Here is a 26373-nt window from a genome sequence, read left to right as displayed (position 1 = left end):
ACCTAAACTTTTTACTAACTTTGTTTCAATCTAGAAACCTACTTCTGATTCTAATTGTAGAGTGGTTTTTCATCCCCCCCTATTGTGAAATTTAGGAGCAAGACATGAGGATGATGATTGGGCATGCTAAAGAGAAGGAATGTCTCTATTTTCTTGAGGAACAAAGCAGTGGACAAAAACCTAGGCTAGCCATAATATCTCCTATGACATGTATGACCGAATCCTCTTAATCTCACGGAGAGAAGATTTAGTTACAGCATTTTCGTTTTAGTCATCCTTCTTTTAATGTTCTAAAAATTATGTATCCTTTATTGTTCAAAGGATCAAATGAACTAGACTTCCAATGTGACGTGTGAAATTGCAAAACATAGAAGGACCTCATTTTCAATGAATGTTAAAAGAAATCCTTCTCCATTTACCCTGATTCACAGTGACATCTAGGGTCCATTTCCCATTCCTAATATCAATGGGGCTAGGTGGTTTGTGTCATTTATTGATGATTGTACTAGAACCACTTGGATCTATTTTTTAAAGAACAAATCAGATGTCAGTTTTGTAGTTCCTATTTTCTATAATCTAATCAAAACGCAGTTCAATGTTGCTATCAAGAGAGTCAGATCAGACAATGTTAGGGACTACTTTAATCAGTTTCTTACTTCCTACTTCCAAGAAAAAGGCATAGTTCATGAGTCTTCTTGTGTCAACACTCCACAACAAAATGAGGCAGTTGAAAGAAAGAATGGACACCTCATAAACATCACTAGAGCTTTTTTATTTCAAGGGAATATTCCAAAACAATATTAGGGGGAGGCTGTCTAGACTACTACTCATCTTATAAATCTACTGCCATCAAGAAATCTAAGTTCTAAGAGTCCTGTTCAACTACTGTCCCAATTCTTTCCACAAGCTTCAATCTCTAGTGGTCTCATACCTAGAGTATTTGGGTGTGTTGCACTTTTTCATCAGCACTCTCAACAAAGGAGAAAACTAGATCCTAGGGCTCTTAGATGTATTTTTGTGGGGTATTCATCTACTTAAAAAGAGTATTAAGTGTTTTCATCCTCCAACCAAATTTTTTTTTGTATCTATGGATGTTACATTTGTTGAACAAACTAAGTATTTTGTTCAGGCAGAGATCTTAGTAAGTGAGAAAGCGAATAGAAATTTGGTTTTCCCCGAGTTCCCCTCTTTATTGTCTACCCCTATACAACACTTACACCCTACTATTTCATCCCTACAACAAGCATCTAATTCTCAATCCAAGCCTCAAGAATAGACAAGAATGTTAATTCAAGAGGCAGAACTCGTCCACTTCAAGTTTACTCAAGAAGGAAGAAACCTACTGCTCATTCAACACCTGTTCAAGTGTTTGAATTAGCTCCTAAACCTGACATTGAGCAAGCTGAGGTAACTACTTCTACTACCATCTACCCTAATGAAATTGAACATGTTTCTGATTTGCCTACTTCAATTGATATTAACCTACCTATTGCCACTCGTAAAGGGACCAAACCATGTACAATGCACTTATTCATGGCCTATAAACACTTGTCCCCCAGTCACAAAACCTTTCTCACCAACATTATCTCAATTTCTATTCTGAAAATAGTATCTAAGGTATTAAGCAATGAGAATTAGAGAGAAGCCAGGGTAGAGATGTAGGCACTTGAAAAAAGCAAGACATGGGATCTAGTGACATTGCCGAAAGAAACCAGTGGACTGTAGATGGATATACACTGTTAAATACAACTCAGATGGGTTATTAGAAAGGTACAAGGCAAGATTGGTTGTTAAGGGTTATACTCAAACCTATGATGGGGATTACCTTAAAACTTTTGCTTCCGTTGCAAAAATGAATACCATAAGGATATTGCTATCCCTAGCTGCTAATTTTAGTTGGAAATTACAGCAATTTAATATAAAAAAATGTCTTTCTACATAGAGATCTAGAGGAAGAAATTTATATGGAGGTTCCACCGGGAATGAGTTAAACAAAAGAAAAAGATATGGTATGTAAGTTAAACAAATCCCTATATGGATTGAAGCAATCCCCAAGAGCTTAATTTGGAAAATTTACCAAAGCCTTGCTCAAATTGGGACACAAACAAAGCCAATGTGATCATACATTATTTGTAAGAAATTTAGTTATTGGAAAACTCATTGTTTTGTTAGTTTATGTGGATGACATCATATTAACAAGAGATGATTTGGAGGGAATGGAAAGTCTAAAGCATTGTTTAGTAAAGGAATTCGAAATTAAGGAGTTGGGTAGGCAGAAGTACTTCTTGGGTATTGAAGTAGCTCACTTTCAGTAAGGTATTTTTATATCACAGCAGAAATATATCCTAGATCTATTAACAGAAACTGGTATGCTAGGATGTAGGCCAGTTGAGACTCCTAATGAGCCTAATCATAAGCTAGGGAACAGTCTAGATGATGCAGCAATAGATAAAGGTCTCTACCAAAGATTAGTTGGGAGACTTATTTATCTATCACACAAACGGCCAGATATAGCATATGCTGTGGGAGTGGTTAGCCAATTTATACACAATCCTAAGGAAATTCACCTAAAGATTGTTCACAGAATTCTGCATTATATAAAGGTGCTAGGTAGAGTAATCCTATTCAAAAGAGGACAAGAATTGACCCTTAAAGCCTATACGGATGCTGATTATATAGGATCAATGGTTGATAGAAAATCAACATTCGGATATTGTACTTTTCTACGGGGAAATATTGTTATCTAGAGGAGTAAGAAGTACAATGTGGTGTTAAGATCAAGTGCAGAGGTTGAATTTGGATCTATAACACTAGGAATTTGTGAATTACTATGGATTAAGATAATTCTAGAAGATTTGAAGGTCAAATGGAAGGATCCTATGAAGTTGTATTGTGATAACAAATCAGCTATTAATATTGCACACAATCTGGTGCAGCATGATCGTGCTAAACACGTGGAGGTTGACAGACACATTATAAAAGAAAAGCTGGAAAGCGGTCTAATTTGTACTCTATTTATGCCTACAGAAAGTCAGCTGGTAGATTTACTTACCAAAGGCCTTCCTAGAATAGCCTTTCAGAGGCTAACAAACAAGCTAGAGAATGGACGTCATCCATTCTCTAGCTTGAGGGGGAGTGTCAGGAAATAAGAAAAATGGTTATAGATTTATAAGATTTATGATTTGTTATTTTTTGGTACAGTTATTTAGTTTGTTTTTCTGGTGTATGATCTATTAGTGGGCTGGAGTTATGGCCCTCAAGTTGTGTTGTGTGCTCAGATTAATAGTTGGGCAGTGATCCTTAATTTAAGGAAGTGGGGAGTGCTTTCTCCTAAACTGTATATATATTGAGTTGTATGTTGGGAATAAAATCAAGTTTTCCTTTCCTATTCTTAACACATACGACCCACCTCACCAAATTTTAACTCCTTAAAGCCACCATGGCTCAATATTTAGCTTTTGCACTTAACCTTGCAACTATATTTTGCTTCTTACTTTTCCAAGAGATTACATTCCCACCAATAAAAATGCAATACCCAGAATTTGAGTGTGTTCAAAGGAGAACCTGCCCAATCTACATCTATTAGACCAACAATTTGAGCATGTCCCCTATTAGTATATAACAATCATCTTTCTAGAGCTTCCTTTATATATCTGAGAATCCAAACATCATCCCAATGGCTATCACATGGTAAATCCAAAAACTGACTGCAAACACTCACTACAAAGGAAATATCAGGTCGAGTAACTATGAGATAGTTTAGTTTTCCAACAAGTCTCCAGTATCTCCCAAGATCAGGTAATAACTCCCCCTATCCGGATAGAAGTTTGATATTTGGATCCATAAGAGTGTCCACTAGTTTGGAACCCAACATACCCTTTTCTTCAAGGATATCTAAAGCATATTTCCTTTGTTAGATGTAAACACCACTCTTTGAGTTAGCTACCTCTATTTCCAAGAAGTATCTTAATTTGCCCAAATCCTTGCTTTGTAAGTGACAAAACATATGTTGTTTTAGTTGAGTAATACCTTCTCGATCATCCCAAATAATGACTATGTCGTCCACATAGACAATTAAATAAATGCACAAATGGGATGAGGTATGACGATAGAAAATAGAATGATCTGTCTCACTCAGGGTCATGCCAAATTGCTGTGTAAATGTACTAAACTAACCAAACCAAGCACATAGAGACTATTTCAGACCATAGAATGGCCAACGTAATCAACATACCAAAATCCAAACCCCCCTGAGCAACAAATCCAAGAGGTTGCTCCATGTACACTACCTCTTGCAAGTCACCATGGAGAAAAACATTGTTAATGACCAGCTAATGAAGAGGCCAATGCTAAATGGCAGTAATAGGAAGAAACAACCGAACAAAAACAAACCCTAATAGTGTCAAGGCTAAAAGCTTAAAATGTATCATCATAATCCAAGCCAAAAGTTTGGGTATGACCTTTGGCGACCATGAATGCTTTTAATTGGTCAACGTGGTCATCAGGACCAACCTTAACAATGTACACCCAACGACAGCCAATAGTGGACATAACAGGAGACAATGAGACAAGGTCCCAAGTACTAGAATCCAAAACAACCATTTCATCAAGCATAGCTTGTCAAGGTCCCAAGTACTAGAATCCAAAACAACCATTTCATCAAGCATAGCTTGTCGCCACCCTGAATGAGAGAGAGCCTCACTAATGGTCTTAGGAAGAGACATAGTAGAGAATGAGGAAACAAAAGCAAAATCTAAAGGAGAAAAAAGAATGATAACTTAAAATATTATAAATTTGAAGAGGATTACTAGTACAAATACCTTTGCGAACAGCAATGGGGGACTAGAAGTAGGCAAGGCCAAAGTAGGGGAAGGGAACAATAGAGGAGCTAAGTTAAAAGGAACATCTGGGGTAGGCGTATCCTCCAGATGAGGTTGAGGTTGGCAATGATAAGTCTACAACGTTGGAGTCAAGGCAGAGGCGAGGAACTAACAAAATTTGGAGTTGGAAAGACATCAAGATAAGGAATAGGAAGAACCTCGGAAATAGAAGAGAAGTTAGAGCTAAGGGAAGGCAAGAACGAGGTAGTCTTAAAGAAGGTAACATCAATAGAGGTAAAGTAGCGATGCAAATCTGAAGAGTAGCATTGGTACCTTTTTGTAGTTGGGAGTACCCCAAAAAGATGCATTTGATAGATCGAGAATGAGTGCTTGTCGTGACCAAGAGTAAGATTATGGAGAAAACAAGTACAACCAAAGAGACGAGGAGGAATAGAATAGATAGGTTCAATGGGAAATAGAATAGAATGGGGAATCGCAAAGTTAAGCACTAAGAAAGGCATGCAATTAATCAAATAACAAGAAGAACATATCACTTCAAACACAAAGAGGAAAGTGAACATGAAGGAGTAAAGTGCATGCTGTTTCAATCAAATGGCGATTTTTATGCTTAACAATTCCATTTTTCTGTGGGTTATGAGAGCAAGATGATTGATGCAAAATACCTTGGGAAGACATAAAAGAAGTGAAAGATGCAGAAAAAAAAATGCACTAGCATTATCGCTTGGCAAAATATGAATAGGCATACCAAATTGGGTATAAATCTCAACACGAAATGATTAAAATATGGAAAACAACTTAGAACAATCTTTCATTAAAAATAACCAAATACACCAAGAGTAATCATCAATGAAAGTTACAAAAAACCGAAATCCCAAAGGTGAACAAACACGAATGAGACCATGTACATCATAATGAATAATTGGAAAATGAGACTTAGCTCTGTCATTGACACGATTTGAAAAAGAAGTACAAGTATGTTTCCCTAACTAATATGACTCACATTCTAAGGAACGTAAACCAAAAAGACTAGGGACCATCCTCTGAGATTAGGACGTCCCAAATGGCCATGAATAACGTAGGTGAATCTGTGGTGGTAGTGAGAACGAAGGATAGATGGGGAGTAAGATGGTAATGCTCTTGTGACTCATGTCAGGTACCAATCATCTATCTCGTACTCCAGTCCTGCACAAGAACTAAATCAACTACAAAAGTAAGCTAACTAATGGAGATCAAATTAAATGGGCACTCAGGCATGTATAGAATAGAGGACAAGGGCAACATGGGAAGAGGTTGGGCATGTCCAAGACCTTTGGTAGGTGATTGGGAACCATTTGCCAAAGTCATAGTAGGAAGAGACCCAAGACAGTTAACTTGAGTAAAAAGAGAAGGGTTACCAGAGATATGATCGAATGCACAAGAATCAAAAATCCAAGGCCAAGTGAGGCAAACTGAGAAGCACAAGTAGTGGAATTACTAGTGCGAGCAACAAAGGCAACAAATGACGAAGATGAAGGGCTATTTGGATGCCTAAAACTATAGGAACTCCTAATGATCAACATCAAATAGTGAAATAGTCCGAGATAAGGATCCGTTGAATAAGTCAATAGTAGAATCAAATACACTATCAAAATCGGCCTAAGCATATTAGCAATGGTATGGCTAACACGATTATGATAAGTACAATGTAGACGATTACCATGCCCTCAGCCACCACGATTACCTCCATGACCTCATCTACCACTAGTGCGAGAGGCTAAGATAGAGTGGTAAATGGGAATAGACCCCACAAGGTTAAGAAAAGAAGAGGACACTTGCAACAATTGAGAAAAGACATCATCCATTGACAACATTTTCCCTAGCCAAAATTTGTCGAAAAATAGGCTCAAGGTCAGACCGAAGGACTGATAAAGAGGGCCATGAAGAATTTGTCCCGTTGAGTCTATTGTTCAGCAACAGTGGTGGCAATAGGCATTAATTCCTAATATTCCTCCATAAGAGCTTGAATCTAGCCAAGAAAGGTTTGCATGTCCATATCTCATTGCTTTAAATATTATTGACCACAATGTAAAATTAAGAGATGTCATTAGTGTAAAGCTTACGTGCTCAAGCCCAAAAAGTATAACAAGTTAGCTACGGCTGAAAGATATTAATGATTTTTGGATCAACAGATTGCCAAAGTAAACTACAGAGTTGGGCATCAATTTTCTTCCACAAAGACTAAATAATAATAGGAAGAGCATCAACTCTCTTGGTTAAGTGCTGCTCTTAGCCTTGCCTCATAAACCATAACTCAATAGAGGCCGACTAGGACAAATAATTTTTAGCACCAATTAACTTCTCAATGGTGATATTAGGAGTTCCTAAGAACACAAGAGCTATTTGAATGAACATGTGAGTGTATGTGTGCAGATATAACATAGATGCACTCACAAACACTGATCAATCACTTTAGATAATAGAAAGAATAATGATATTTAGTCCTACAAAGTAGGACAAATTGGAAACCAATGCAAAGGCATTTTGGAGATTTCAGGCAGTAGGACTACCAATTTGGACTACTTTGTAAAACCAAATAGCGTTGTCCCAATAGCATACATTTGTGCTATACTAGGATTAATGCCTACAAGGAGGAAGGGTAACAGATTTTACCCCAAATCCATTGAAACTTTTCATACTTCATCCTAGACCTAGCCCTAAGCTAAACAATATCCAAACCATTCCACAACCCCACACCACCCCCACCCTCTACCACACAAATACATACGACACCACATGCCTCAATCTCATTAGGTGGGGTTGGCTCCATGAATTTTAGACCTCTAGCTATTTCTTTTAGGGTTTCTCTCCAAGTTTTCTTTGATCTGCCTCTCCCACTTTTGCTACAAACTTCCTCCATTTCATCCACTCACTTAACAAATGTGTCTACTGGTTGTCTTATCACATGTACAAATCATCTCAATTCTAACTCTTGCATCTTATCTTTCGAAAGTGACACTCCAACCTTATCATGAATGATCGAGTTTCTTATTTTGTCCTTATTGTATGAGCATGCATCTACTATAACATTCTCATCTCAGCTATAGGCTAGCACTTAACTGCACAACATTCTAAAGCCATACAACAGATATGGTCTTATAGCAATCCAATAAAATTTCCCTTTTAGCTTTAAAAGGATTTTATGATCACCAAAAATGTTTAGCACCCTTCACTTTAACCATATTGCCCTGATTCTATTAGTAATGTCCTCCATAATCTTTGCTTCTTTTTGAAAAATTGATCCTTTTTTGGGATAACTTGATATCTAAGTCCAAGAATTGTTTCATCCACACTTCTATCTTATCGAACTTAAATTCCCCCAGAAATAAATAAATAAAACAAAATAACATATAAAGAATATTAGGGGGTGGGCATAGCGGCCATCCACATAGTTGGGACAATTGTCTTTCTCGAGGAAGAAGAAACAACAAAAGCAGTGAATAAAAGACAGAAGCTTATTTCAACTGAACTGTGTATAACAACATAGCATTACTGTTCTCAAAATTCTTCCGTCTGCTTGTACCTCTACTCTCTTTTTATTCTTCTCTCATGTATTTTTCTTTACTTGCTGATACATTTTTTTGTAGCCTATCTCATTTACAAAGTTTACAGATAGCAGTCTATAAAGAAGAAAATTCAATAAAGGGATACTTTGCTTATTCATTTATTTGGTTCTTTCTGAAGTTGTAGTTGCAAGCATGCTCACAGGAATGAGATTCCAGTAATGCCTCAGGAGTTGTTGGCAAGACATTTTTAAATAAAGTTACTCTTTGAATTGCAGACACATAATATAAAGCTGCAAGAAATCCAAGTTGTTTTATGAAGAACAAGAATTATTGCCAAAGGATAACAGTTAGCAATTACTGAAAATTAGAATAATGAAAATAACAGTAAGTACCAGACGAATTGCTTCATCAATGACATTCTTGTAGCCCCTTTTGAACCTATGGTGCTTCCCTCCTGCAAGAAATCATGTGTTGTGAGAATTTATCACGAGAAAGGTATATCAAGCAATTTTATTCATCTCACCAAGTTTCTTTTCAATAAATGTTGTTAATCCATCTGAAGTAACACTATCTGTGACAATTGTTGTTCCTGGATGCTAAGAAAACAAAACAAATAAAAACAAGTGAATACAATCCACAACAAATACAATTTTGTTTTTATTTTGCACTGAGATAGATTGGACTAAAGCCAAGTTCAGTATGAAAAGAAGACAGTCATATGAATAGCCAAACAAAGGAAACATACTTCCTCGAGAACAATGGCTGACATTAAAGCAATTAGGCGATTTCGATTGAACTCGTGGCCAATGGTATCCACAGCAGCGGATCTGAGAGAACAACATGTAGCCAGGAAAATGCCAACACATGAACAATAGATGAACATGACTTGTAAAGAACAGTACCTGTCCACATCAGTGTCAAAAATAATTCCTAAATCAGACTTGTTCTCAAGAACTGCCTGGGTGATAGCTTTCATTGCTGCCTTGTCCTCAGGATTTGGGATATGATTGGGGAATAAACCTGACATCAAACTTGATTTATCCTTATGACATAATAATGCAAAATTGTAGTTAATTTCAGGATTAAATATTACCGTCAGGCTCCAAAAATTGACTGCCAGAAGTAATTGCCCCAAGAGGCTCAAGCACCTTTGCCTGAATTTTGTTAAAATTAAAGAACCATATCAATTGGAGGAGTAAATGGAAAATGCATCGAGTCTAAGTAACTGAATACATTTGTTAAACCAGATAAATCTATGATATCCCAAGTAGGAGATAATTAATTTGACTAAATAGTCAATAAACCTAAGCTATGTTAGATGGAGTTAGGTATCAGGATTGGCTGCTGATGCATGTCCAAGTGTCAGATAAACTCAGCCTTCTACAAAAATTGCTTCCAAAGGATGGTATGATGCATTTTCCGTACTCCTCAAAGTGGGGCATCCAAATTATTAAGTATACTAGCTATTGTTAAAGTGGACCTGGACCTGAAACAAAGAGCGAGAGAGCAGCATCGGTTCAAATATTTGATAGGCCCCCAGTCCATTGGATGTACCAAAGACAATCCAAGGGGCAGGGATAGGAGAGTAAATTGGCAAGCTAGCATAACAGCCATCCATGTGTGGAGGGGTAGAATTGGAAATTACACAAACCAGCAGGTGCGAATCCAAATTCAGTTAGACGAAGAGGAGAAGAAAATATAAAAAGCGGAGAAAATTGTAGGGGGATAGGCTGATTTTGGATATAGTTTTTTTGGAGAGTTAAGGGCCTCTTGAATGCCCAGTTTTCCTTTGTAATTCCGATTGGAGTTGGTGAATTGAATCAAAGTTTCAGTTAAATTTTTCCTGGTACTCATCATTTTGGTATCAGAGCACCACCAATCCTAATGGTAAACCTGACAGACTGAGTGGGTGAATTGGAAATGAGGATGGAAGGCATGCAACTAGGAGTTGATGCCATGAGGGGTGAGGTCCAATCAGTGGACAAGAATGTCGCAAACATGCTAGAGCAATTCGCATGGATGAGAGCGAGGTGGGAAGAACAGGAACGAGAGAGGAAGAACAAGGAGAAGATAGGAGACCAGCCATTGGAATTCACTCAGGATTCCGAGGTGACGTTGGAAATAGGAGGGCAGCATGCTGAAGCAAGGGGTTCCGATGGAGTCTGGCGGCCGAAAATCCGTAGTCGCCGATTGCAGACGCCCCTCTTCAAAGGTGAAGATCCGGACGACTGAATATTCCGAGCCGAACGATATTTTGCAGTGAATGGGTTAACTGATGCTGAGAAGTTGGATACAGCAGCACTATGTTTGGAGGGTGTTGCACTCTTGTGGTTTCAATGGGAAGAAAAGCAACGAAGGATGAGGAATTGGGAGGACTTTAAATAGATGTTGAGTCGTTGTTTCTGACCCACCCAAGAAGGCTCGGTAGAGAAGCGGTTCCTAGCCCTCCGACAAAAGGGAACCGTCATGGAGTACTGCCAATGCTTCGAGACGTTGGCATTGCCCCTTGAGAACCTGCTGGAAGCTATGTTGGAAGGGCATTTCATAAATGGTTTAAAGCCTAATATCAAGGCCAAGTGGAGGGTGGAAACTATTCAAATATAAAATTCAACTTGTGAGAGAGGCATCCGTATATGAAAGGAGGCATCCGGATATTTTGGACCTATCCGGATAGAAGGAAAGGGCATCCGGATATGAGCTTGACCTATATGGATGTATGAAGAACCATTTGAATATCATACTGACAATATATTGGACACATTTGATACGATACCAGGTATCCAAATATCACTCACAAATAACACTAGACACATCCAGATACAGAAACAAGGTATCCAGATACAACAAGGCTATCCAGATATGCCCCAAGGGCCATCCAGATACCATTCATAGAGAACTAAAAGCCATCCAGATGCCCTCAACCCATTCGAATATGCACCTCGGCCAACCGGATATCTGCATATTAATTTGACCGAAATGAACGCTCACAGAGACAAAAATTTGAAACAAAACTTAATGATTCTACACCATTCTGAATAAAATCTTGGGAAAACGAATCCCAATCGATATAAAACAACATAAGGATGAATCAAAGATCATATCTTGAAGAATCAATGCAAAGAAAAATGTATATCTCACTTGCACTCACTGCTTGTGCATATATATATATATATATATACTGACTGTAAAAATCTGAGAAAACAAACTGAAGAATCCTGATTAACTGAGAATATTACTGAAACATAATCCCATAAGAAAGGTTTACAGGGATAGATACTTGTCTTACAATCTTCTTGACTGGATTCGAATGCTTCTAACGAGAACTCATAGAACTGCAATCTCTTTAATTCTTTTCTTCTTCTGCCAGCGGCGTGAAGAAGAATGGGTTACGTGAAGCTATATATATATATCTATATGAGAAGCCCTAGAAGCCATATCTCATTCTCCTATTATAACTTGGAGACTTCAATCCTAAACCTTCTCACACATGGATTCTTCCAATTACATAATATCTCTAATTAAATAATTCCTAATAATAGGAAATTATTATTTAGAACTTTAGAATTACCTTCATGCCATTGCATTTATTTTTCAAATAATTAAATGCCTTTAAATACTATTCTTTCCATTTAAAATCTCTAAATTGCCATCTTGGCAAATTCTCTTAACTCAAAAATTAAACAAATACTTAAATAATTTCTAAATAAATTTTAGGCCCTCTAATGGGTCGTTACATGTTGAGGCTGGGAGGGCTTGGAAAAGATGATGGATTTGGCTCAACGTATAGAGGAACGAAATTAGGTGGTTCGTGGAGGCGTGGTCGGATCGGGTTTGAACAAGAGATAGGCTATTCCAAACCCAATTCCAACATACCAGCGAGGGGGGGATTTGCCACACTTGCAGCCTCCCTCCAAACCAACGACAATCAGTCCTACCAACCCATATCGATCACAGGCCAATGGGAGATGGACAACCCGCCCTTCAAACGACTTAGCAAGGCAAAGTGGAAGGCAAAAAGGGATAAGGGCCTATGTTTTCGCTATGATGATAAATATACTATAAGCCATACGTGCAAAAATAAAGAGCTGCAAGTGATGATGATATATGATGAAGAGGTAGAAGAGGCGAGAGTTAACGAAGAAATGTTGGAAGAGGGAGAAGGAGAGCTAGGGCAAGGGGGTGAGGTCATTGTCTAAAGTCGTGATACGACGGGCCAATTATCTAGCACGCCCACGCGAGGCCCGACGCATCACGACACTGTCCGTTCAACCTATACACGGCCACAAGCAATCGATGGCAGCCTTTGGCACGTCCTGCGGCATCCCTTCCAAAGTCATGATACAATGGGCCAATGATCGAGTACGCCCACACGAGGCCCGACGCATCACGACACTGTCCGTTCAACCTATACACGGCCATGAGCAACCAATGGCAGCTTTTGGCACGTCCTGCGGCATCCCTTCCAAAGTCGTGATACGACGGGCCAATGATCGAGCATGCCCACGCGAGGCCCGACACATCACGACACTGTCCGTTCAATGAACTCTGTAGTTGGATTGACTATGCCAAAAACTGTAAAGTTAAAAGGGGACATAGAGGGGCAGCCAATAGTGGTGCTTATTGACGGAGGAGCAAAGTGCAATTTTATAGCAACCGAGTTGGTGCAACAGTTGGGTTTACCAAGGGTGGAAACAGTAGGATATGGGGTAATTATGGGAACGGGAATGGCAGTGCAAGGGGCTGGAATTTGCAAAGGAGTGAAATTTAATCTCCAAAATCTGCAAATTGGGGAGGATTTTTTACCTCTAGTGTTGGGGAGCTCGGATGTAATTTTGGGAATGAAGTGGCTAGTAGCCGTTGGAAAGATGAATGTGGATTGGAAGACCCTCGCGATGAAATTTCAAATAGGAGGCATAGTAGTAACATTGCAAGGGGACCCTACCTTGAGCAAGACCTTAGTGTCCTTAAAGGCTATGGTGAAAGCCTTTAAGGAAAATGGGGAGGGAATGCTGTTGGAATTGGAAACCCTGGCAGCTGAAATTAAAGAAGATCAGAAGGAAGCTCCATTGATGCTAAGGGGAGTGTTGGCCGAGTTTGAGAGCGTTTTTCTACACCGGAGGGGCTGCCACCTTGCAGGAGGAAGGATTATGCCATAAATCTAGTTTCGGGAACCACACCAGTTAGTGTAAGGCTTTACCGCTACACTTATTTACAAAAAAAAAAAAATGAAATTGAGAAGTTGGTGGGAGAGATGTTGGCTACTGGAATTGTTCAGCCTAGTTCTAACCCATTCTCTAGTTTGGTGTTGTTGGTAAAGAAGAAGGATGGAGGGTGGAGTTTTTGTGTGGACTATAGGGCTTTGAACAAGGTCATTATTCCTGACAAATTTCCCATTCCCGTGACATAGGAGTTACTTGATGAGTTGCACGGTACCATGGTCTTTTCCAAGCTTGATTTGAAATCTAGTTAGCATCAGATTAGAGTCAAGTCTAAGGATGTTCCCAATACCGCTTTCAGGACTCGTGAAGGGCATTACGAGTTTCTTGTAATGCCATTCAGGCTGACGAATGCGCTAGCCACCTTCCAATCGTTGATGAATGATATTTTCAAAGAATATTTGAGGCGTTTTGTGTTGGTATTTTTCGATGACATATTGGTGTATAGCAAGAATTTTGAACAACATTTACGTTGTGTCTTAAAGGTACTAGCGGACAACCAGCATTTTGCCAACAAGAAGAAGTGTGTGTTTGGGCAGCTAGAAATTGGATATTTAGGCCATATTATATCTTAGCAAAGGGTTTCAACCGATAGAAATAAGGTACAAACTATGTTAGATTGGCCTACTCCTATAACAGTAAAGGAATTGAGAGGGTTTCTTGGGCTCACGGGGCATTATAGACGTTTTGTGAGGGATTATGGCAAGTTGGCAAGGCCCCTAACAGAGAGATTAAGGAAGAACAATTTCATTTTGGGATGTGGCAGCTGAGCAGGCCTTCCAACAACTTAAGGCTAAAATGGTATCCTTACCCATTTTAGCCTTGCCGGACTTTGGGAAGCCCTTCGTCATTGAATCTGATGCCTCAGGACAAGGTATGGGGGTTGTATTAATGTAAGAGCAAAGGCCTACTGCTTACTTCATTCATGCTTTCAATCAGTTAGGGAGGAAAAAATCTATTTATGAGAGGGAACTAATGGCCATAGTGTTTGTTGTGCAAAAATGGAGACACTACTTGTTAGGCAGAAAGTTTGTGGTTCAAACTGATCAAAGGAGTCTCAAATACTTGATGGAACAGTGGGTGGTGAGTTCGGAATACTTGAAATGGATGGCGAAATTGATGGGGTTCTAATTTGACATATAATATCTGCCAAGTTCGGAGAATAAAGCTGCTGATGGACTGTGACGAAGCTGCTGATTGGCTGTGACGAATCTGCCACCTAGCAACAATAATGGCCTTAACAGTGCCTAAGGTGGTCCAAATTGATCAGTTAACCCATGAGGTAGAAGCAGATTAAAGATTGCAAGGGATTATCAAAGATCTCCAACCTGATCCTTCTTCACAACCTAACTTCCAGCTGGTGAACAACCATCTCCTTTACAAGGGAAGGCTATATTTATCCAAGGGATCCACTCTCATCCCGTTGTTACTTCATGAGGGGCATGATGGAAGTATAGGACATTCAAGGTTCTTAAAAACTTATAAGAGGGTGGTGGCAAATGTCTATTGGTAGGGAATGAAGAGGGACATATATTGGTATGTAAGTGATTGCTCAGTTTGCCAACAAATTAAGTATATGGCCTTAACACGAGGGGGGAGGCTCTTACAGCCCCTTCCTATCCCAAACCAAATTTGGGACGACATTGCTATGGACCTCATTGAGGGATTGCCAAAATTTGGGAAGATGGACTCAATTTTGGTGGTGGCGGATAGACTTAGTAAGTACGGGCATTTCATTGGCCTTAAACACCCGTTTATAGTTAGTGAGGTGGCAGGAATTTTTATTAAAGAAGTGGTGCGGCTCCATGGAATGCCAAGGTCCATTGTATCGGATAGAAATAAAATTTTCATGAGCAAATTTTGGGAGGAGATGTTCCGACTACAAGGCACCAAACTCAACAGAAGCACGGCCTATCACCCTCAAATAGATGGACAAACAAAGGTGCTTAATTGCACTTTGGAAACCTACCTACACTTTTTTGCTTCCTCCAAACCGAAGGCATGGTACATGTGGTTGCCTTGGGCCGAATTATGGTATAATACCTCCTACCACACAGATACCAGGGTGACTCAATTTCAAGTAGTGTATGGGCGAGAACCACCACTCTTATTGAGGTTTGAGAAGGGCTATTTCAATGGTGGAGCAGCAATTGATTGAGAGAGATTTAATCCTTGAGGAATTGAAGGCAAAGCTGATGAGAGCACAAGCAATGATAAAGAAATGAGCAGATTTGAAAAGAAGGGAGGTGAAGTACAAAGAAAGATACTTGGTTTATTTGAAATTAAGGCCATATCGTCAGAAATCATTGGCTGCTCGTGTAAATGAAAAGTTGGTTGCTCGAAATTATGGTCCATTTGAAATTGAGAAGGAGGTAAGCCTGGTAGCTTATAAGTTGATACTGTCGCCTCATTTCCCTATCCATCCCATATTCCACGTGTCCCAACAACGGGAGGCAAGAGAGGCATTGAAAGCTAATGTGGAGATTCCCTGATAGCTTAATGAAAACCTTGAGATGCTGGTAGAACCAGAGGTAGTGCTTGGAGTTCGACCTGGGACCGGAAAGAACTTACGAGGATTAGAGGTGCTCATACAATGGAAGGGGCTACCACCGTTAAGCTACTTGGGAGTCTTACCACTTGATCTAGCAACAATTCCCATTTTTCCACCTTGAGGAGAAGGTGAAAGTTGGGGGCGGGGGGAGTAATGATAGGCCCCCAGGTCCACTGGGCGTACCAAAGACGATCCAAGGGGCAAGGATAGGAGAGTAATTGGCTGGCTAGCATAACAGCCAACCATGTGTCGAGGGGTAGAGTTGGAAATTGCTGGTTTGTGTAACAAACCAGCAGGTGCAAATCCAAATTCAGTTAGAGGAGGAGGAGAAGAAAATATAAAGAGCAAAGAAAATTGTAGGGGAATAGGCTGATTTTGGATATAGTTTTTTTGGAGAGTTAAAGACCTCTCGAATGCTTAGTTTTCCTTTGTAATTCCAATCATGAGAGTTAAGGGCCTCTTGAATGCCCAATTTTCCTTCGTAATTCCGATCAAAGTTTCAGTGAATTTTTCCTTGGCACTCATCAATATCATAATCTTGATTTTCACGTGCCACCCACATGATATTCTACATGGAATTGTCTAGAGTGCTTGTGGAAAATGTGTAGCACTACACCCAGTTGATGCCTCTGCACCAAATGTCATACAAAAGAAAATTTACCAATTATATGAATTTTGTTACAGATGTGTATTGATGGCCTTAATTTGTGGGATTATGATAGCTTTAAGGTTTGTGATTAGCATAATTAATTGTGGTATGATTTTTGCTGATTGACCTGTGTTAATTTATTTGTCTTTTTTTATTTTCAATTGCTTCTCTAACAGAAGCAATTGATCAATGAAATTATTTATTCAAGTTTTTTCCTTATGTAGTCTTTTCTATGTAAATTGGACCCTCGTTCTCTCTAATGTTTGTTGCTAGGATATTTTGTTATCCAAAAAGTGTACAAGTGCTATCATCCTCCAGCAGGAGTATTCTATGCCCATGGGTGTCACATGTTTTAAGACCAAACCCCACTTTCTTCCCACAACTTCTCTTCAGGGAAGATTCAGGGAAAAAAGTTTTCTGCCACTCCTCCAGTACCTATCCCAGGTATCAAGCCTACACCATCCTTAGCTACAGAAGAAATGGCTTCTACTGAAAAGTCAACTATGGTACTAGCACGAGTTTTGATGGTCTACTCCAAACATGAGAAGAGTAACGTCACCACAGAAACTCCCAGCCAACCATCTATGACTTAGGTAATGATTCCTCAAACTCTGAAATAGAGCCTCTAATCTTCTTGAACCCAAAAACGATCAAGATGTTCATATTGCAGAAGCAACGGGATAAAAAAATATACTTTACATCTTATATTGTAAAAAATGACTGAAAAATTCAATCTTATTCCCCTTGAAGGGTTCAATGAAAATATATACAACATAGCATATCACAATAGGCAATTTCCAAATCTAGATTTAAAAATCTATACAATTTAGGATACAATCACAGCAATATAATCTTCTAGAATACATATCACACATCTATAGAAAGTAAGACCAATCAAACAAGCATAACATGTCCAAGATATCTTATGTATCTTCAACACTCCCCCTCAATATTGTGGATGAATGTCATACATTCCAATCTAGCTTATCAATCTTTGACACACGGCTGCAAGTAGACCCTTTGTCAAAACATCTGCTAATTGATCACTTGAGGATACAAATGGGGTACAAATCAGGCCACCATCCATTTTTAATTTAATAAAATGCCTATCCACTTCAATATGCTTTGTTTGGTCATGTTGAACAAGGTTGAGTGCAATGCTTATAAGCTGATTTATTATCACAGTAGAAGTCTTATAGGGGCTATCCAATTGATCCTAAGGTCATCCAATAGTATCTTAAGCCACAATAACTCATGTATCACTAAAGCCATTGACTTGAACTCTGCTTCAATACTTGACTGAGTCACAACATTTTGCTTTTTACTTCTCCAAGTCACAACCCTTTTTGGGGGTTCCCTTTAAGTAGTGTAAGATCCTATATACTGCTTTTAGATGAGTTTCCATTGGATTGTGCATGAACTGGTTGACCACATTCACTGCATAAGCAATGTCCGACAGAGTGTGTGCTAGGTAAATAAGCCTCCCTACTAGTCTTTAATAGAATCATTTGTCTACCACACCATATTTGGGAACCTCTCCTAACTGGAGATTAAGTTCAATTGGAGTGTCAACTACCTTACTTCCTAACATTCTTGTTTCAGTGAGTAAACCTAGTATGTATTTCTGTTGTGAGATAAAAATCCCCTCCTTCAAATGAGCCACTTTTATTCCCAAGAAATACTTTAATCTGCTCGGCTTTTTAATTTCAAATTCTTTGATCAGACATTCTCTCAACATTTCCATGCCTTTTACATCATCACCAGTGACAATAATGTCATCCACATACCAATAATGTTGTCACTCCCCTGTAGGTGAGTAATGTACAAACAAAGTGTGATCTCCTTGACTTTGCTTGTATCCCATACGAAGCATAACCTTTGTAAAGCAGCCAAACCAGGCTCTTGGGGACTTTTTCAGTCCATACATAGCCTTCTTTAAACTGCACACTACTTTTTCCTTAGTTAGTAGACCAAAACTGGGTGGTAACTCCATGTAAATCTCCTCCTCCAGGTCCCCATGCAAAAAAGAATTTTTAACATCATACTGTTACAGTGGCCAACCTAAATTAGCAACTAAGCATAATAACACCCTTATTGTATTTAGCTTTGCAACTGGAGCAAAAGTATCAAGATAGTTTACCCCATAAATCTGTGTATATCCTTTAACCACTAGCCTTGCTTTGTAAATATCTAAGGACCCATCTGATCTGTACATTACAGTGCATACCCACTTACATCCCACTGGATGTTTCCCTTTAGGCAACCGGACCAATTCTCAAGTTTAATTCTTCTCCAGGGCTGTCATCTTAGCCTTCATGGCAATCTTCCAATTCTCATTACCTATTGCTTCAGAAAAGGTTTTGGGAATAGGAATGGTGTAAAGACTAGTGAGAAAAGCTTTATGTCTAGCTAACAGTTTGGAATAGGACATGAATAAATGTAGGGGATGTTTTGTGAAGGTCCTTGTGCCTTTTCCAAGGGAAATAAGAAGATCGAGATCACAATTAGAAGATTCAAGTTCAGCATCAGGTATCATAATTGATGTTTTAGGTTTAATAGGAGAAATACCTGGTGAAATGTCAATAGGAATGGATAATTCAATAGCAAGACTTGAATTAGATGTTGTAACCTACATAGGTAAAGGAACCGGTGCTTTTCTCCTTGAGTAGACCTACAGTGGACAAGAAGTAAGTGGTGACGGCTTCCCTAGTATCATACTTGATGAGTCCTTTGAGATAACAGAGGGAAGATAAGAAGAGGGTAGGTCAGGAAACAACAAATCCCTATCCTTATCCTTGGTAATGTATTCTCCGCCTAAGGATAAGTCTGTACAAAATAAGGAGTATCCTTAACAAAGGTAACATCTGCTGAAATAAAGACTTTTGGTAGGAGGATGATAGCACTTATATCCTTTTTGAGTGGATGAATACCCAATAAAAACACACTTGAGGGCACGAGAATCAAGCTTGCCTCTATTAGAAGTATGAACATGAACAAAAATGATACAACCAAACACTTTAGGCGTCAAATAGCTAGAGGCATGAAATTCAGGAAGGTATTGGTGAGGAGTTGGATTTGACTTTGAGAATCAAGATTTCAAGAAGGGAGCCTATTAATAAGGAATATAGATATTAAGGCTACTTCTCCCCAATAATGTTTAAGAACACTATAGGGGAAGAGAAGAGTTCTAGTAACAACCAAGAGATGACCATTCTGTCTATCAACCACTCCATTTTGCTGAGGGGTATGAATGCAGGAAGATTCATGGATGATGTCTTTCTATTGAAAGAAAACAAATAAGGATTGATTAAAATAATCTTTAGCATTATCATATCTGAATCTTTTACTCTCAACCCCAAACTAAGTTTTAATAATGTTGTCAAACATGGGAAAAATAGTTCCCACCTCAGATTTAGCTTTTAGTAAGTACAACCAAACTACCCGAGTGTAGTCATCAACAAAGGAAATGAACCAACATGCCCCAGAGATGTTAGGAATAGTAGAAGGACCCCATACATCACTATGAATTAGTGTAAATGGAAGACTACTTATTTTATTACAAAGAGGAAATGATACTCACTTATGTTTTGCAAATTCACACACAGCACAATGAAATTCTCTAACATCTAGACCTTTGAATAAGGAAGGAAACAACATTTTAAGAACCAAAAAAAGAGGGATGACTAAGACGATAGTGATGAAGCCACAACCGATCTTTATTGGACTGAGGAAGGAATGACACAAGGAAAGTTTTCCTCTTATTAGCCTGCTCACTCGATTCTTCAAGGTAGTAGAGTCCAGCCCCAGCCCTAGCCCTGGCACTCCCAATCATCTTCTTCGTGTCCTGTTCCTGAATTCATAGAAAGTTGGGTAGAAAATGACATGGAAATTAGCATCGAAAGTGAGTTTTTGAATAGAGATAAGGTTAGTAAAGAGTTTAGGAACACGAAAAACATTTTGAAGAGTGAGATGTTTGTCTAGGAGAACATTCCCTTAGCCAGCCACAGTGGTTAAAGATCCATCAGCTATTGTTATTGTGAGAATCCCACATTGCCTTAGTAATGGAGACCTGGGCTATATATAAGGAGGAGGATCCCTCCACCTGGGGGACTACCCTCGGTTATGGTCATGGACTAGTATTCTACTCGATCACCTAAGCATGTATTAGTTACTAGAGAAGTTTCGATGTTAAGGTGGGGGGGGGGGATAGGGGGAAGGATGAGTGTGAGAATCCCACATTGCCTTAACAGGAGGAGGATCCCTCTACCTATTAAGCTAGTTTTTAAGTTGGAGTTCTACCTCTGACTTCTCACAATTATTTTCTTGGAACTTGAACATAAAGTATAAGAGATGAATTGATGTGAGAAACATGCCATGTGGTATGTGGCTCCAGAGTCAAGGATCTAGGTATTATGATGAAATTTTTCTAAAGCATGGAAGGTAAGAGAAGGAGAAGAGATACCTATGAGTGCGAGAGAGCAGGTACCTGTCTCAGTCTTCTTTTCTAGTGATTCCAACAAACTTCTCATCGTTTCAATTTCTGCCTTATTAAGTTCCATTGCATCTATCTGTTCTGGAACTCTCTGTTCAGGTTGTTGATGGCTACTGGCCACACATACTTGTCCTTGGCCCTTTAGTTGTCCTCCCTTGGATGGCTTACCATGGAGTCTCCAACACTTCTCTATGGTGTGCTGGGGCTTTTTGCAGTAGGTACACCACAGTGAGTTTTTACCATCCTATATAAATCTAACACTTTCTTCTCTTCTCTAGACCCCTTACCCTAAGTAGAATCCTTCAAGGATACAAGGGCAGAACCATCTGTAGAAGGACCCTCCAGCATTACTCCTTGTCGTCCTTCCTCTGCAAGCACAATAGAGATCACCTCATTTAGAGACGGCAAATCCTCCTTGTCGAGGATTTGAACTCTCACTACATCAAACTCCATGTTGAGGCCTGCAAGAAAATCACAAGTCCTGTCTTTTTCAACAAACCTCTTTTGTATAGCCGCATCTTTACTGCACTTCATTTAAATGCATTGATGGTGGTCTAATTCCTGCCATAGATTTGCATACTCAATAATGAACCGAGAACGTTGTTTGGTGGCTGCTACTTTAGTCCTGATCTCATAAATCTGAGCAACATCATACACCTAGGAGTAGGTGAGCTTCACCACATCCCAAATCTCCTTGGTTGTCGTTAAGAACATGATTGTGTCACTAATCTCCAGTATCATAGAATTCCAAAGCCAAGACATGACTAGAGAATCCTCTTCATCCCAAGAGGCATACATGAGATCACTCTCCTTTGGTCTGATTCCAAGTAGGTGACTTAGCTTCCCACCCTTCAAAAAAGTCTGGATCAGTTGAGACCACTTCAAGTAGTTCTTGCTATTTAACCTGTAGGCTGCTTGAATGTTTTGTAGCTCTCCTCCTGAGATTACACCATTACTCCCAACAAATAGAACTTCCATTGTACCACTGGAATCAATCGAATCAGGCATGGTATTATTGGTATTTGACATCTATGTAAGAAGATTGAATATTGGTGAAGGCCACAATAGTTGAAATCACAAAGGCCAATGATTGACATCCTAAGGCTTTGATACCATGTCAAAAATGACTGAAAAATTCAATCTTATTCCCCTTGAAGGGTTCAATGAAAATATATACAACATAGCATATCACAATGGGTAGTTTCCAAATCTAGATTTGGAAATCTATACAATTTAGGATATAGTTAATTTAGGATACAATCACAACAATATAATCTTCTAGAATACATATCACACATCTATAGAAAGTAAGACCAATCAAACAAGCATATCATGTCCAAGATATCTTGTGTATCTTCAACATTTATGCCTATTGACATTTATCAGCCTCCTTTTGTTCTTTTGTCTACAAGTTATCCTCTGTGTCTATTCCTAGAAATATATTAGAGGCACTTGATGATTCAAAGTAGAAGTAGGAAAAGCTAGATGAAATAAAGGCCCTTTATAAAATATAATACATGGAATTTGATTAAATTAACTTTTAGAAAAAAGGCAGTGAGATGTTAATGGGTGTTTCTTAGAACTAATCAAGGATAATTTAGCTTGATTGACACAAATAAGCAAGAACAACATCCTCTTTTAAAGAGAGGATTATGAACAAAGAAGGAAAGAAATAAACTAAATATAAACAGCATCCTAATTTACATTTTTTACTTACTATATTTACATAATATTTACATAAAACATAAATCCTAGAATATTCTAGGATCAAAGTCAAATCTCCCTTAATTTTAGCATATTTCTAGCACTCCCCTCAAGCTGGCTTGTAGATGTCTTCCATAGCTAGCTTGCCAATAAGTTTATCAAATTGCTTCTTGTGAAGACCCTTAGTTAGAACATCAGCAATTTATTCAGTTGTTGGAAGATATGGCATGCATATTATTCCAGCATCGAGCTTCTCCTTGATGAAATGTTTATCCACTTCTATATGTTTTGTACGATCATGTAACACCGGATTATGAGAAATAGAGATGGCAGCCTTGTTGTCACAATAGACTTTTATTGGTTTCGACTGAAAAAACTTCAGTTCTTCAAGTATCCTTTTTATCCACATTCCCTCACAAATTCCATGAGCAACAGCTCTGAACTCTGCTTCTGCACTACTTCAAGCCACCACATTTTGTTTTTTGCTTCGTCAGGTGACTAGGTTTCCCCCAACAAAAGAACAGTAGCCTAAAGTAGATCTCCTATCATTAACACTTCCTGTCCAATCTGCATCAGTGTAAATTTCAACTTGCAGGTGGCTATGTTTCTTGAACAGTAATCCTCTTCCAGGAGTCCCTTTCAGATATCTTAGGATTCCGTAGACTGCTTCAAAATGCTCTAGCCCTGGTGAATGCATGAATTGACTCACAATACTTACTGCAAAAGCAATGTCAAGTCACGTATGAGACAAGTAGATTAATTTGCCCACAAGTCTCTGATATTGTTCCCTATCTTTTACTTCTTCAGCTTTGGCAGCATATAGTTTCACATTAGGCTCAATGGGAGTTTTTGACACCCTGCAACCAAGTAAACCTGTTTCTCCAAGAAGGTCAAGAACATATTTTCTCTTATTAACAAAGATGCCTTCTTTGGATCTTGCAAACTCCATTCCAAGGAAGTATTTTAAGATCCCCAGGTACTTGATTTGGAACTCCTTTGCAAGTTTCTGCTTGAGGACTGCTAACTCTGTCTCATCATTACCAATTAAAATAATTTCATCAACATAAACAATCAAAATTACAACTTTACTATTTTTTGAGTGTTTATAAAATATAGTGTGATCTGCCTGACTTTGAAGAAAGCCATAACTGGTAACTGCCTTTCCAAAGCGTTCGAACCATGCTCTAGGGGACTGTTTGAGACCATACAGGGATTTCTTCAGTCTACATACTTTGTCACTCCCAAGTCTATTTTCGAATCCCAGTGGCAAGCTCATGAAGACCTTCTCTTCAAGATCACCATTAAGAAACGCATTATTGACATCAAGTTGGTGTAGAGGCCAATTTGAATTTACTGCAAGAGACAACAGAACTCTAATAGAGTTTATTTTTGCAACAGGAGCAAAGATCTCCTGATAATCAATCCCATAAGTCTGGGTGAAGCCTTTAGCCACCAGTCTGACTTTATACCTATCAACACTCCCGTCCGCCTTACATTTTATTGTAAACACCCATTTACACCCTACTACTTTTTTGTCTTTGGGCAGGTTAACTCTCTCCCAAGTACCACTTCTCCTTAGAGCATTCATCTCCTCTATAACTGCTAATTTCCAGTTTGGATCATACAAAGCTTCCTATATATTCCTTGGCACAAACAAGTGTGAAATCCTAGATGTGAAAGCCTTATGATTCTTTGATAGTCTGTGGTAGGAAAGATATTTAGTAATAGGATATTTAGTGCAACTTCTGACACCTTTCCTAATTGCTATAGGAACATCAAGATCAGAAATAGTAGGTAAATGATTGGAAATAGTTAAAGAATCAACTTGAGAACTATTAGGTAAAGTGGAAGGAGGTGGACTAAATGTTGAAGTAGGATTTCCTGAACTTACAGTGCCACTTCTCGGGTTTTCAGACTGATTTTGTGTAGAATTGATATTCAAGTCTTTGTTCATTTGATGAAATCTCTTCCTGGTATAAACCTAAAGTTCAGAATTTAGATCATGATGATTAGTTTGTAGTAATTCTCCCCCTGCCCGAGAAACCCCTTTACTTGGCATCAAGGAACCAGAATCTCCTATGTGACCATTATCAAAAACATGCGATTCCTGAGTAGAACAGATTGCGTTTGGAAGAGGGACAGAAACATCCCAAAAATTGTCTTCATCTTCATGTTTCTCCCCCTGAAGGAAATTTTTGGAAAAATAGGGTTTGTTTTCAACAAATGAGACATCCATACTCACGTAGATCTTTTTTGTGAGAGGATCATAACACTTATAGCCCTTTTTTTGAGAGGTATAGCCCAAGAAAACACATTTGACAGCCCTATGATCAAGTTTTGAGCGAAATTGAGCAGGGATATAAACATACACAGTACATCCAAAAACTTTGACAGGGAGGTCTGAATGTAATCTAGTGTTGGGAAAAAAGTCTTTTAGACACTCAAGGGGTGTTTGGTACTTTAATACTTTAGTAGGCATCCTATTTATCAAATACGATGCCGTTAAAATAGCTTCACCCCATAAGTATTTTGGAATATACATAGAAAACATGATGGCACGTGCTACTTTGAGTAAATGTTTATTTTTACGTTCAACAATGCCATTTTGTTGAGGAGTATGTTGACAAGTAGATTGGTGGTGAATACCTTTGGTTTTCAAAAAATCCCCCAAGTGCTCATTAAAATACTCGGTGCCATTGTCAGAGTGTAAAATGCCAATTTTGGTTTGAAATTGGTTTTCAATCATAGTGTAAAAGTTCTTGAATAAATATTCCACTTCAAATTTTTTGTGCATCAAATAAAGCCAACACAAACGGGTATGATCATCTATAAAGGAAACATACCATTTTTTTCCAGATAGAGTAGAAGTTTTAGATAGACCCCAAACATCACTATGAATTATATAAAAAGGTTTAGATGCTTAGTAGGGTTTTGGTAAATATGTAAAACGATGATTTTTTGCTAAGATGCAACTTTCACATTGAAAAGAAGAACAATTCATTCCTTTAAATAATTCAGGAAATAAACGTTTCAAATAGGCAAAACTAGGATGTCCTAGTCTAAGATGCCATAGCATAATTGTATCATGAACAGGAATTGAACTAGTACTACTAAAGCCCTGAACTTTTATATTACCAGACGAGATTTCATCAAAGTAGTAAAGACCTTCAATCATCCTAGCACGCCCAATCATCGTCCCCAAGTTCTGGTCCTGAAATTCACAATGGGATTCAAAAAAGATAACACGACAGTTAGAATCTTTACAAAGTTTACTAAAAGACAAAAAATTGTAAGCCAAGTTAGGAACATGAAGGACAGAATTGAGATTAATTGTCTCAATTAGTTTAATAATTCCTTTTCCTGCAATAGATGAAAAAT

General features: G+C 38.5%; 1 protein-coding gene across 5 annotated transcripts in view; it reads right to left on the bottom strand.

The window, feature by feature from the left end:
• The window catches only part of LOC127796694 (uncharacterized), a 111699-nt gene that overhangs the window by 18637 nt on the left and 66689 nt on the right, over positions 1–26373 (bottom strand). For all 5 annotated transcript variants that reach the window (XR_008022050.1, XR_008022051.1, XM_052328985.1 and 2 more), the window contains 5 exons: positions 9477–9537; positions 9286–9403; positions 9129–9210; positions 8907–8979; positions 8776–8837 (listed from right to left, as the gene is read on the bottom strand). Coding sequence is in view for 3 of the 5 variants with exons in the window: in XM_052328985.1 (XP_052184945.1) it covers positions 8776–8837; positions 8907–8979; positions 9129–9210; positions 9286–9403; positions 9477–9537 (396 nt within the window). In the remaining 2 variants the exon portion in view is untranslated. The remainder of the gene's footprint in view (positions 1–8775; positions 8838–8906; positions 8980–9128; positions 9211–9285; positions 9404–9476; positions 9538–26373) is intronic.

This window comes from Diospyros lotus, chromosome 3 (assembly GCF_014633365.1).
Source record: "Diospyros lotus cultivar Yz01 chromosome 3, ASM1463336v1, whole genome shotgun sequence".
In the NCBI taxonomy this organism is placed as follows: Eukaryota; Viridiplantae; Streptophyta; class Magnoliopsida; order Ericales; family Ebenaceae; genus Diospyros; species Diospyros lotus.
This window is presented reverse-complemented; position numbering and strand designations above follow the sequence as displayed.